General features: G+C 42.8%; 1 protein-coding gene across 2 annotated transcripts; it reads left to right on the top strand.

The window, feature by feature from the left end:
* The first annotated feature begins 221 nt into the window (after positions 1–221).
* On the top strand, positions 222–12,004 carry sympk (symplekin). Of its 2 annotated transcripts, none has more exons than XM_031726078.2 (27): positions 222–384; positions 543–651; positions 995–1,060; positions 2,622–2,675; positions 2,766–2,839; positions 2,934–3,060; positions 3,166–3,415; positions 3,498–3,668; positions 3,862–4,101; positions 4,915–5,066; positions 5,152–5,302; positions 5,396–5,615; positions 5,761–5,911; positions 6,002–6,237; positions 6,949–7,030; positions 7,322–7,435; positions 7,525–7,672; positions 8,143–8,303; positions 8,476–8,584; positions 8,669–8,769; positions 9,539–9,629; positions 9,708–9,809; positions 9,893–10,080; positions 10,163–10,339; positions 10,437–10,526; positions 10,717–10,875; positions 11,711–12,004. In XM_031726078.2, the coding sequence occupies exons 2-27, from the start codon at positions 583–585 to the stop codon at positions 11,870–11,872; spliced, it is 3,645 nt and encodes a 1,214-aa protein (XP_031581938.1). In that variant the 5' UTR covers positions 222–384; positions 543–582; the 3' UTR covers positions 11,873–12,004. The 2 variants fall into 2 exon arrangements, with proteins under 2 accessions (XP_031581938.1, XP_031581936.1); XM_031726076.2 differs by having other exon boundaries at positions 10,437–10,547.
* The last annotated feature ends 688 nt before the right edge of the window (positions 12,005–12,692 follow it).

Raw genomic sequence — 12,692 nt, 5'->3', positions numbered from 1 at the left:
TGTTCTCATTCTTGTTGGCTTTTAATTCCGATTCATCTCATCTGTGTAAATGTGTCGTAAATGAAAATCCTTGAATCCTTGAATCTTTGAATCCTTGAATCTTTGAGTCCTTGAATGCAAATTTTATCTGAACAGCAGGTTTCTGTTGTTGTTGTAGTGGCGCAGATGTCTCCTTTAGTGGCCGCTGTTATTTCTGCTCGTGCTTATTCACAACAGTCGAAGAAGAAGTTTGACGCCGCTTCTTTCGGTCAAACATGGCTACGTCCATTATGAGCTAGAAGAGTTTTAGTGCTTTAGTTTAAGACGCCTCCTGCGATTATAAGTTCTTGACACTCGGGATATTTAATTGTTGTTGGAAGAACAAATTAAAGACAGGGTTAAACGGTAAGTAGCTTTTGCACATTTGTTTGCATAAAGGAGTTAAAGCAGCTCCCGCCGTTAGCACAAGGCTAACAGGAGCGTCTTATTAAAGGCTAATAAACAGCGTGTAGCACTCTGGTATAATAACACAGATAACATCCTTATTATTCGTGTGTTTACAGGATCTTTGGAGCATGTTATCACCAGTGTGAGGGCCAAAACATGGACTTCTCTTCACAGGAGGGGGACTCTGAGGCCCCCGCTGTCATCGATATGACCACCAGCGAGAAGGTCCGTTTTTGTGATCGCTGATAAACATTTTAGGGGTTAGATTTATGGGTTTTATGCTTTAAAAACTGGATGAAATCACAATAGTTGGGATTATAAAAATGGCGACCATTTTCAACGGCAATAGACCACTTTTTTGCCAGAAAAGCTTTTTACAAAAAGGGCTTTAAAAGTCTTACATTTACCTTGCTGAAACCTGCAGCAACAAGTACATATACAGTAGGTTTGTCCTAGTGTTGAGCAGCCAGATGAGCCACAAATACCAACATATTAAATTAGAAAATCTCTCAGCTGTGCCTTTATTAAATCAACTGTAATGTAATGGGGGTCTGCTTTCTCCTTCCAGGTTGTGGAGCTCCTGAATCAGGCTGCTCTGATACCCACAGATGAGAAGCTGAATGTGCTCAAACAGGTTTGTAGCTTAGACTTTTTAACTCTGTGATACAAAAGACTGAGCACAACCCTAACCACAGGCTGTGGAGAAAGGTGGAGAATCGAAAGATGCTCAGATTGTCACTGGGAGTGACCAGAAAGGACAAGGTTAGAAATGAGTTTGTCAGAGAGAGGGACAGCTCAGGTTAATCAGTTTGGAGACAAAGAGAAGCAAGGCTGAGATGGTTTGGACATTTGCAGAGGAACAATAGTGGATATACAGGACAAAAGATGTTGAAGATGGAGCTGCCAGGCAGGAGAAAAAATGCCAAATAGCATAAGTAAAATAAAATAAGATAAAATAAATAAAATAAAATAAAACATGTTAAAACAAATTGAGTCAACCCCTTAAAGATTGCCAAAAGCTTCAGCAAATAAATGTGTTTTAAGAAGAGTTTTAAACTCAGAAAGAGAAGAGGCCTGCCCAACGTGCAAGGGCAGATCCTTCCACAACTTTGCAGCTGCTACAGCAAAAGCACAATCACCTCTAAATTTATACTTAGTTTTTGGTACCTTAAGGAGGTGCTGATTGGCGGACCTAAGGGAACGGGCAGGTGTATATGGTTGTAGTAGCTCCAAGAGGTAGGAGGGGCCAGGCCATTAAGATATTTAGAAACAAATAAAAGAACTTTTAAAACGATCCTAAAAGGTACAGGTAAATGTACAGGTAGGATGTTGTAAAGAGATGTGACAGAGTAGGATGCAGGAATAGGATGAGCTGGAGGATCCCTAAAAGGTGCAGCTGAAGGCAGTTTGAGTTATTGTAGATGATGACTTGGACTTGCAGGCTTAAACAAACTTTTTACTGTCAGCATATCTTTTTGGATCTACCATCAAAAAGCTTTTTTTTAACCTACACGAGGCTGCTGGCAGAAAGTCACGTGTGTGATATTTTTGCTAAACATATATGATTATAAACTCTAAAGTGGAGCCATTCTGGATTTCCTGATTTTCTGTCCCATACATGTTTTCCAGCAATGGATATTCATATTAAACATGTACAAAATTTCCACTAATGAGGTTGTGTATGTGCAGGTAATCCCTGTGAGCCAGAAGGCTTCAGACGGCTATAAACCAGGAGTGTCAAACTTGTTTTAGAGCCCAGTTTGTTTTTAAGAGTTCCAGACCAGTAAAACTATTGTCCTGCAACCTACATGAAAAAAATGTTCCTGTTTATTTCACTGTAAACAAGTTTAACTATACACTACTAAGGTGCCAGAGCATGGTGTTGAAGTCTCACCCATATCTGCAGCTGAGATAGTCTATTTATGAGGGGCAGCCAATCAGAAGAAAACTGACTTAAAGGGGGAGGGGCTAAAACAGCTTCAGAGAGAGGAGGAACTTAGGGGCTGCACAATGGATTGAGTATAAGACAAAAAAGGATTATTTTAACTGTGAATTGTGCAAAGCTAGTCTAGCCGAGTCCAATATAGAGTTGGAAATGATCAGAAGATCTCAGTGCAACCGTGTAGACTGGTGTCTAATCCACTTACCCAGGAATGCACAAGAACATTGATTTAGTACATGTATTTAACCTTCAGGTCCAGGAACTCATCATCAACAAGGATCCATCTCTTCTCGACAATTTTTTGGATGTAAGTAAGCAAGTATTCGGCTCTCATAACCAGCTATAGTTTCATTTAAATTTGCCTCATTTTTGGTTTTTTGTTTTTTTTTTCCTGTAGGAGATGATCGCTTTCCAGACAGACAAGTCCATCGAAGTGAAAAAGTTTGTGATCGGCTTCATCGAGGAGGCATGGTGAGTTTTCAGACCTGCTGTTGTTTTGTTTGTTTGTTTTTTAAGTCAGGGTCAGCATTTGAGATTTTTTTACTGTTTTATTATCTGCTTTCAGTAAAAGAGACAACGAGCTCCTCCTCAGACTGATCGCCAACCTGAACATGTTGCTGAAGGATGAAAGTGTGAATGTGGTGAAGAAAGCCATCCTCACCCTCACTCAGCTGTACAAAGTCACACTTCAGGTACAAAGAGTCAGATATACCGGCTTCATTTCTACCTTTTCTTTCTTTATGCGATCCGTTTCTGTTCCTCACTTCGTCTTCACTTCCTTTCTTTTCTCGTCTCAGTGGTTGGTGCGCTCCAAAGCCGTGTCAGAAATGCAGGAGGCGTGCTGGGATCTCGTCACGCAGATGAAAGGGGATGTTCTGGCCTTGCTGGACTCTGAGAACGACGGCGTTCGCACTCATGCCATCAAGTTTACCGAATCTTTAATCATCACTCTTTCACCGCGGACAGCTGACTCTGACGTCCCCAAGCGACAGGAAGGCGACATCAGTCTGGACAAAGTTCCCACAGATCACTCGTACATTCACTACGGTACAGATACCAGACTCATATGATGTGTTGAGGTGGTGAAGTTCACCTTTTAAGATTGGTGTCTTCGCTTTTTCCCAAACAGATGAGCTGTGTCAGGAGGGAAAGACAGCGCTGGAGAAGCTGCTTAAGTTCATGGTCCACCCGGCCATTTCCAGTATTAACCTCACCACGGCGCTGGGCTCACTGGCCACTATCGCTCGCCAGAGACCAATGTTCATGTCAGAGGTGGTGCAGGCGTATGAGACATTACACGGTGAGCTCTTCTCAGCCGGACTTCACACTCACTCTTTAGAGTGTTATATCGGCCTGATATCAGTTCAAAGCATGTTTTTCCCGTGTTTGATATCATCAGAGGATATATTGCTTTACTATGACCTCTCACAGTCTGGCTGCAGCTGCTAAATAACTCAATTACAAGATGTTTCCTCTACACTTTCATTTTTCAGCAAACCTGCCCCCCACTCTGGCCAAGTCTCAGGTAAGCAGCGTGCGAAAAAACCTAAAGCTTCACCTGGTGGCGGTTCTCAAGCATCCCTGCAGCCTGGAGTTTCATGGTCAGATCTGCACCCTGCTGTTGGACCTGGGAATGCCCCAAAGCGAAATCACCCGCTCCACGCCTGTGCCACGAGAGCAGCGAAAGAGGCCTCGCCAAGAGCAATACACCGAGGGAAAGAAGGTCAAGATAGGTGAGTCGTTTCAGGCTAATGGATCCACGGACTGTGATTAAACTTGGTTGGATAGTTAATCAACAAAGTGCACTTCAGTTTAAGTTGTCATCATGTTGTGGTTAAAGTCTAATCGTTTGGTGCTGAAGAGCAGCTTCTGTTCATGAATCATGTTTGAGACATGAAGAAAAAACTGAGTGCTCTCTGATCATTTAACAGCATGTTATAACAACCCATTAGCACCTTTAGAGGCTGATAGCTGTGTGACTGTGACTGCATTTAGGAAATAGAAAGTGATAGTGATAATTTTCTAAATTAGAAAAACCCATTGTCTAATCTCTTTACTCAAAAATCTGAACCAGGTGAAATAATGTAGAAATTAAAAGTGTTTTTAATCTCAAAAATAGCTGCAGATTAGTGATGAACGGCCTGTGTCTGTAGCAGAGGTGTTAACCATGCAGCCCGGGATAAAAAAAATGCAAAACCTTCATATTTTCACTAGAATTCACAGCTATTCCTGCTTTGGTGGTGTAAGCATGGCTACATGTGAGCAGAAATGTGTGAAAAGCACAAAGATTTTTATAGCTGTATTAAAGCACTTTTATTTAGTTGTAAAATTTTATCCCCTGGGGACAAATAAAGTCTTCTGATTCTGATATATAAAGGTACAAAATATTTTTGTACCTTTTTCAGATCTGCTGTAAACTGTAGCGCACGTTTAATGAGATAAATGTCATTTAACATTAACATTTTCAGACTCCATTCTAAAGGAAAAGCTGGTAATTGTGCAAAAAATAATTTAGATTCCTCTGACCTTTGTCTGCCTGCATTCAGAGCCGGCCCTTATTGAAGATGACGAGGACAAAGAGGAGCCCGCCCCCCTCTCGGTTCCGAAGCCGGCCGCTGTTCCTGTCGCTCAGTCCGCCATCGACCTCACGGCCGAGTTCCTGCACCCGCTGCTCACCCCTGAGAACGTGGCCAACCTTGTGAGGAACATTTTTATTCTGCTCCCTTTCCTTTTAACCCAAACTGCCTCACAGCTTACCTCACACCCCCTGTGTCCCTCTTCAGGTGCTCATCAGCATGGTCTACCTGCCTGATATCATGCCAGCCTCCTTCCAGGCCACATACACACCTGTGGAGTCAGCAGGCACTGACGCTCAGATTAAACATCTGGCCAGGCTGATGGCCACACAGATGACCGCCGCAGGGATCGGTCCAGGTCAGAAGAAGAAGCTTATGTGACCCATCTCTTAAACTTGAAACCCTTCACAGATGAACTGAGATGCCACGGTTATCTATGTCTGTCTCGCAGGACTCGAGCAGTGCAAAGCCAGAGGGGAGGGTGCTGTTAAAGACGAAAATGATGACGATGCTGCCACTAAAGACTTCCTCATCAAACGCAAAGTTCCTGCCGTGATGGTCGGGCAGGCCATTTCTGTGGTCGGAGGTTACGCAGAAAAGGCTTCACCGGAAGTTCCAGCCGCGGCGGTAAAGAGGCTTCCTGAGCCCATCCTTCCATCTGCACAGACCAAGTGAGTTTAGGAAATGATGCTAGGTCACCATCTTCAGTTTAAAGTGTGATGTTTCTTTACGTCACATCTGGACCTGTCCCGACAGGTTCATGTCTAAACAAAGCTTCTGAATCATTGTTTATCAGCGAGTTTTACGTTGTTTCAGGATGACCGGAGCGACCGGCAGGAAAAAAGTATTTCGACTTCCCGACATCGTCCAGCAGTTGTCGGACAGCCAGATCGAGAATTTGACCTCGAAGGCGGTGAAGCGCATCCTGCATTCTGAGAAGCCGATCGCTCAAAGTGGAATGTCTCATGTGAGTAACCCCAACCAGTCGTATAATCACTAAGAAGCAAACAACAAAAACAAAGCAATGATATAACCTGGTTTAAAATATGTGCGGCAGGTCCGGGTGAAGCTCCTCTCCCGGCTCGTGACACAGTTCGACGGGATGATGAAATCCGACGTGCTGGAGTTCATCCTGGACGACATCAGGACGAGGAGTGACCTGGCCTTTTCGCTCCTCTACCAGGAATACAACACCTACCTCAGCCAGCTGCCGTCGGGGCTGCTGGACAGCTACGACCACTGTCTGTACACGCTGCTGTCCGGCCTGCAGGAGAAGCCCGAGCAGAGAGACGGGTGAGAGCACATCACTCTTTACTGCCCCTCAATGCTTTACAGAGCTCCACCCACTGTTGGCTAACTTTACCCAGCATGCCATTCAGCAGTGTAGTTTCATGAATGTGCAGTCAGTCGTGTTGAAAGTATTTCCTTCCACAGGTTATCGTGTTCATCCAGGTTTATCCTGTTGAATAGATGGTTGTGACATATTAAATGTTTTATATTCATGTTTATGATTCACAGGAGTCCTGCACCAACACTCCACAGCGCTCCTACTGGCCAATAATATAATACATCTGCTTGCCAATAAAGTGGCATTCTTATCCCTCGTCCCCCATCCTTCATATTATGACAATGTCCCACTTTCTGATTTGGCCTGTGAAGGTCATAATAGAGAGCTGCTAAGCCCTGAACATGTTTAACAATCAGAGCAGAAGTTGTTTTGGTGATGTTTGTCACCAAAACAAAAAAACAATTCTTGAATTTCATAAGTAAAACATAGAAATGTATTTTAACCCTAAAATCTCCTCTTGTTTGGTTCACTGTCACACAGATAATATGTCAAGGGCTTTTATTGTGAAAGGCAGGGACAGGAAGAAGCGCTTTTAATATTTGCACAGAACAAATCTAGTTTCTAGCACAGATATAGAAATAAAATTGAACTGAATAGATCTTCTATTGCTAAACCCGCTTTCAATTGAGTTACCAGCTGGTTTTTGACTGTTTCAGACTTTTCACCAAACTGGTGCTGGAGGCGCCGATCATCACAGAGTCGGCGCTGGAAGTCATACGGCGTTACTGTGAGGATGAGGTAAATGATGGCACAACTGTAATGCTCCTGTTGACTGACATGGGTGGATATGATGGCATATAGTGATGTGATTGGACGATATTTATCAGCTTTGTTTCATCAGTTTTATCTTGTTGAAATGTGTAAAAAACAAAAAACGCATTGTGATGAAGCGCTGATTCGCCGCTTCTTCCATTAAAACCTCAGAAAGCAGCGCCAAGTAAGGTGGTGAACCATGTGTATATATATCTATGGATTGTTGGGTTTGTTGGAGTGTAGTTAACTTCCTGTTAACTGTGACATGTGTTTCAGTCTCGGGTGTATTTGGGCATGACGACGCTGAAGGAGCTCATCGTCAAACGTCCTTCAAGGCAGTTTCAGTATCTGCACGTGCTCCTGGATCTCAGCTCCCATGAAAAGGAGAAGGTGGTGCTCGCATCTTCACCCTGAAATTCCCTCGGGTAGTGTTTTTAAAAGAAAATTTAATTTATTTTTGCTTTTTTTTTTTTTCTCAGGTGCGAACCACTGCCTTGGCTTTTCTGAAGCGCATGTACGAGAAGGACCAGCTCAGGGACTACATCGAAAAGTTTGCTCTGAACTACCTGCAGCTCCTGGTTCACCCCAACCCTCCGTCTCTGCTCTTCGGGGCCGACAAAGACACAGGTTTGCCTTCAGCATGCACTCAGCAGCCCAGCTTAAAGTTAGGGGCGTGGTCACTTTAATGTGACCACTCATTAAATCTGAACTAGAACTTTTTGTGCTGTTGATGCTTTTTGGAGCATTTTTAATGGCTACAACAAATAAATTTGTTCACTGTTTCTGCTTCAGTTTAAGTGAAAAACAAAAACAAGCTTGCTAGCATTCGCTAATTAGCAAATAGCCCGCTAGCACTTTACCATTTTGTACAAATATGGCCAAGTCTGGCTCCAAAAAACCAACATTATAGCAGCCTAAATGCTGACTTTAAGCTGTCCAAGTGTGGTGTACAAAACCATCAGGAGATGTCACAGTGGCTAAGTCTATTTTTTTATATACATTGTGTGTAAGAGTAGCATTTTAGGTGCTTATTGAGTGAGTCGTTTATAGCTTTTCAGACTTTTCTGACCTCCACTCTGTGTTTTTTGCTGAGGCAGAGGTGGCTGCTCCCTGGACTGAAGAGACTGTGAGGCAGTGTCTGTTCCTCTACCTTTCCCTGCTTCCTCTGAACCACCGGCTGGTCCACGAACTCGCCAGCGTCTACACCGAGGCCATCGCTGACATCAAACGCAGCGTGCTTCGAGCCATCGAGCAGCCTGTAAGTCACTCCTAACTTTCATTTCAAGCCCTTTTCTGATTTTTGATCTACCATTAATTTATATCAAGACTCAAAGTTTGTATAATTAGTGGCATGGCTGCTGTAAGTAAGAAGTAATGCTCCTCTTTCTGAATATTATTATCAAGTCCTCTTCTGTTCTTTGTTTCTGTAGATCCGTGGGATGGGCATGAACTCTCCTGAGCTGCTGCTTTTGGTCGAAAACTGTCCTAAAGGAGCGGAGACTCTGGTCACTCGATGCCTGCACATTCTCACAGATAAAGGTAAGAACAGGAAACGCAGAATCCAGTTGACTACGCCCCCGTTCTTCTGCTGATGGGTAACATAATTTTTCTCCCTCCGCTCAGTGCCTCCATCTCCAGAGCTGGTGGAGAGGGTGAGGGACCTTTACCACAAGCGAGTGCCAGATGTTCGATTCCTGATCCCCGTCATTAACGGGCTGGAAAAGGTAATGATTATTCTTCATCATCAGGCGAATGACGACAGGTGGCTTTGTAGCTGTTCATGAACACACTCAGGGCCACCTTTGGTGTTTTGTTTTGGTTACGGTTTGTTTTACTTTTTATTTAATTATAATTTTTAGGCCTTTTTTTGTGGTTTATATATATTTTGGAAAACTGTAAATAATGACCAAATGTCAAAAATAATTATTAGTAGTTGTAGTATTCATTTTAAAAGGTTTTATTTAAGCTTCTTAAGACAGCCAGGATTTCGCCTGTTCGTACACATGGTCAGAGGAACTTCTAAATTTGAACATATTCAGGTACGAAAACATTGATAAATCTCTGATTTGTGCGTACACACTGTCGGTAAGTAAAGCCAATGAGATGACCACAATAATTGTTGTTGCTGAAGATAAGAACAGGATTTAGATACACCACGGGTAAATATCAGAGCTCACCTGTGAGATGAAGTCATAAAGGAATTCCCTCTAACTTTGAGCAACAGCAAAGTGAAGGATATCATCATCAGAGCTCATAATGTTTCTGGTTATAGAGCCTCCTTCCACCTTGTTACATTTCTGTTTTGACTGTACTTAATTAGCAAAAAAAAAGACACGACTAAAAGATTAATTTATAGATAATATTGTTATTTTGAGTTCTTTTGGCCTCCATATTTGGATTGTGGAACGTGTGCTATGAGAACACCTACAGTGAACCGTTTCCTGTCAAGTTTGGGGGGTTTTTCACTCGGGTTTTTTGTTTTTTCTTGTGCAGAACGAAGTCATCCAGGCTCTGCCCAAACTTATCAAACTGAACCCGATCGTAGTGAAGGAGGTCTTTAACAGGCTGCTGGGGACTCAGCACAGTAAGAGCCCTTCATCACTTTTCTGTCTCGTCACACCTCCTGTAGTGGACTGAGATTAGACTTTCTTGTGCTTTGCAGGTGAAGGGAGTTCATCCGTGTCCCCGCTCACTCCAGGCGACCTCCTCATCGCCTTACACAACATAGACTCAACCAAATGTGACATGAAGTCCATCATAAAAGGTCAGTGAGTCCTCAAACATAATGTGTTGCTCTTGGACAAACAAATCGTTGTCAGCGTTTAATCTTCAGCATCTGCCCGACAGCTACCAACCTCTGCTTCGGCGAGAAGAACGTGTACACATCTGAAGTTTTGGCGGTGGTGATGCAGCAGCTGATGGAGCAGAACCCCCTCCCCATGCTGCTCATGCGCACTGTCATCCAGTCTCTCACCATGTACCCCCGACTGGGCGGCTTCGTGATGAACATCCTCTCCCGCCTCATCGTCAAGCAGGTCAGCGACATTTTGATCTCGCAGGAAACCGGAGAAGATCACCTGCTGAAGCTAATCTTCTTCCTATTATTTCGCCCTGCAGGTGTGGAAGTATCCAAAGGTGTGGGAGGGATTCGTGAAGTGCTGCCAGAGGACAAAGCCGCAGTCGTTCAGTGTGCTCTTACAGCTGCCGCCCGCTCAGCTCACGAGCGTGTTCGAGCGCTGCCCGGAGATGAGGGCGCCTCTTCTGCAGCACGTCCACTCCTTCACACCTCACCAGGTGACAGCTGCTTCCACACTTACACACCTCTGAACATTTTAATTCACCCCGAACTTTCTTTTCAACCTTCTTTCTTTTTTCTCTCTGTGTTACACAGCAAGCGCACATCCCTGGGTCCATCATGGCGGTCCTGGAAGCAAATAAAAAACCAGAGCCAAAGCCTGCAGAGCCAGTCGTAGAGACAGAGGTAACGGATCAAGAGCTACAGGTGATTTTTGAATGTCTTGAATTAGGGCAGTTTATAAACATATCGCCCATCTCCAATCTGTAAAAATTACATTCCTGTAGAGCAATGCTGATTTATTTCTGGTCAGCCAGCTTTTTACCTTTTGGCTCCATTATCTCAATAATTAATTTAACGAGACATCTTCCTACAGATGGAAGCAGCTCCAGCTCCTTCGGTTGTGGAAGAGACACCAAAAGAGCCCGAAACGATAGTCGAGCCAGAGCCCGTCACTCAGAAAGATGAAGAAGAGCCGATGGAGCAAGAAGAGTCTGAACCAGCAATACAGGAAGAGACGCTTAATATCTCACAGGTAAAAAGGAAACTATGAGGAGTTAAAGGCTTTAAAAAACGACTTAAGCACCAGAATTAATTTAGATTGCAGATAATACAAAAGGTCAGATGTTTGAGGTTGTGAAGCAACTATAACCTGCTGTGATGTGAGGAGTTTTTTATTGCATTGCACGACTGAATTTAAGTTTGGTTAAAACTGAATGTAAGAAAGCAAAATTTTATTTAAGAGTAACAATGAAAAACCAATGATAAAAGAAAAGGAGTGTTAATAAAATAATAAAGATCAACAAAAGTCTTAAAAATAAAATAAAATGTACACATTCAAATTAATTAAACAAGCACAAATCAGGTAAAATAATAACTAGATCAGGAAGTAGACAACTGAAAAGGCTAAACAGGAATACTTTGGTTTTAAATGGTAATAATGTTAAAAAGCTAACTAACTGTAAGCCACCTTATTCCAGCTGTAACTTACTTACAACTTAACTTCACTGCTGATCCAGCTTGGGAAAGTCAGAAAATGTAGCTCAAATAATCAGGAGTAACATTCTTTATACACTCTGAAAGTATGTCAGCTGAGCTTAAATAATCAAGTTACAGTGAAATATGTGAAAACCCTGTGGAACACCACATTTCTATGAGCTAAAATTTGCAAAGGAAAGGCTAAAATCACAGGATTAGCTAAAATAAAAACTATTCCAGTACTAATCCAGAAAGAGACACTCTGGCACTGTCACAATTTATTCTCATGTCTTTAATAACCGTGACAGTGTCGTTTCTTTGCTGTGGCTGGACTGGTTAAGGCCCTGCATGCCATTCGTGCGTAGTTGTTTAATGCTTGTGATTTTCTCCAGGTGGAGTCGGAGGTTGAGACCCCGGTACCTGAACCAGAACCAGCAGAGGAGCCAATGGAGGAATCTCAGCCCGAACCTTCAGAGCGGCCAGAGCCCGAAAAAGACACCGAAGCTGATGTCGCCACAAAGGAGGCCGAAAACACCAGCGAGGATGTAGAATAAGGATGCACTCAGTTTTCAGGATTTCTGTTTTGTTTTTTGTATTTGTAGGAAGAATATCAGCTCATTTTCTGTATGAAAGCATTCCACGTCATAATAAGTTGGAAAATAAATCAGTACACTGGTTTAATGTAGGTTTTGACTCCGTTCAATCACTTATCAGTGTCGTAAATCTGTACTGCAATTTCCACAGTCCAAAGACATCCATTTGAGGGTTAATTGGCTGTAGGTGCATGTACATCCTCCCTCTATACGCTTCCACTCCAGCTCAGACACATTAAAGGTACTTTTTGGTAACCACCTTCTGCAAAATGTAGCTATAACTTCAACCACCAGGGGGCATTGTTTACCAGTTTGTTTGTTTTTTAAAAAAAAAATAGATTTAGCTGTTGAATTTTGTCTCTTTTAGCCTTTATTATGTTTCCCTGTGAGGTCTTTCCTGCTTTTTAAATACATGTGTGATTAAATATTTTGGGACCTTTGAGGGAAAATTGAGTAAGATCTAACATCCACATCTTGATCTCTAAAGAGCTGCATTGGGTGTTTCGATTGAAATATCTGCTGTTGGTAGTGGTTTTGTGGCGTAATAAAATCTCTAAAGATCTCTCCGTGTGGGCAGCTGTGAGAAGAAGCTTCCAGGCGAAAGCAGAGCTGATGTTCCGATATGCTTTGAAGGTAAAGAGTGAACCAATTTGCAGTAAATCTAATCGACCACTAGATGGAGACAAATACACAAGTTGCTTTTCTGGGTTTTGATGTTAAATTTAATAAAAAATTTCTCACTGGATCTCTGATCTTACAACAAACTGCAAAGGAATAACGA

The sequence above is a fragment of the Oreochromis aureus genome, linkage group 16 (genome assembly GCF_013358895.1).
Source record: "Oreochromis aureus strain Israel breed Guangdong linkage group 16, ZZ_aureus, whole genome shotgun sequence".
NCBI classification, from domain to species: domain Eukaryota; kingdom Metazoa; phylum Chordata; class Actinopteri; order Cichliformes; family Cichlidae; genus Oreochromis; species Oreochromis aureus.
The sequence above is the reverse complement of the archived record's forward strand: the minus strand, read 5'-3'. Positions and strand labels throughout refer to the sequence as shown.

What these genes read in the sequence shown, in the direction of transcription:
- sympk (XM_031726076.2), top strand. Translation starts at nt 583, where the DNA reads ATGGACTTCTCTTCACAGGAGGGGGACTCTGAGGCCCCCGCTGTCATC. An exon ending in AGCTGAATGTGCTCAAACAG is followed by an intron (nt 1,061 to 2,621) that starts GTTTGTAGCTTA and finishes TTTAACCTTCAG; the next exon opens with GTCCAGGAACTCATCATCAA. An exon ending in CCCGCCTCATCGTCAAGCAG is followed by an intron (nt 10,081 to 10,162) that starts GTCAGCGACATT and finishes TTCGCCCTGCAG; the next exon opens with GTGTGGAAGTATCCAAAGGT.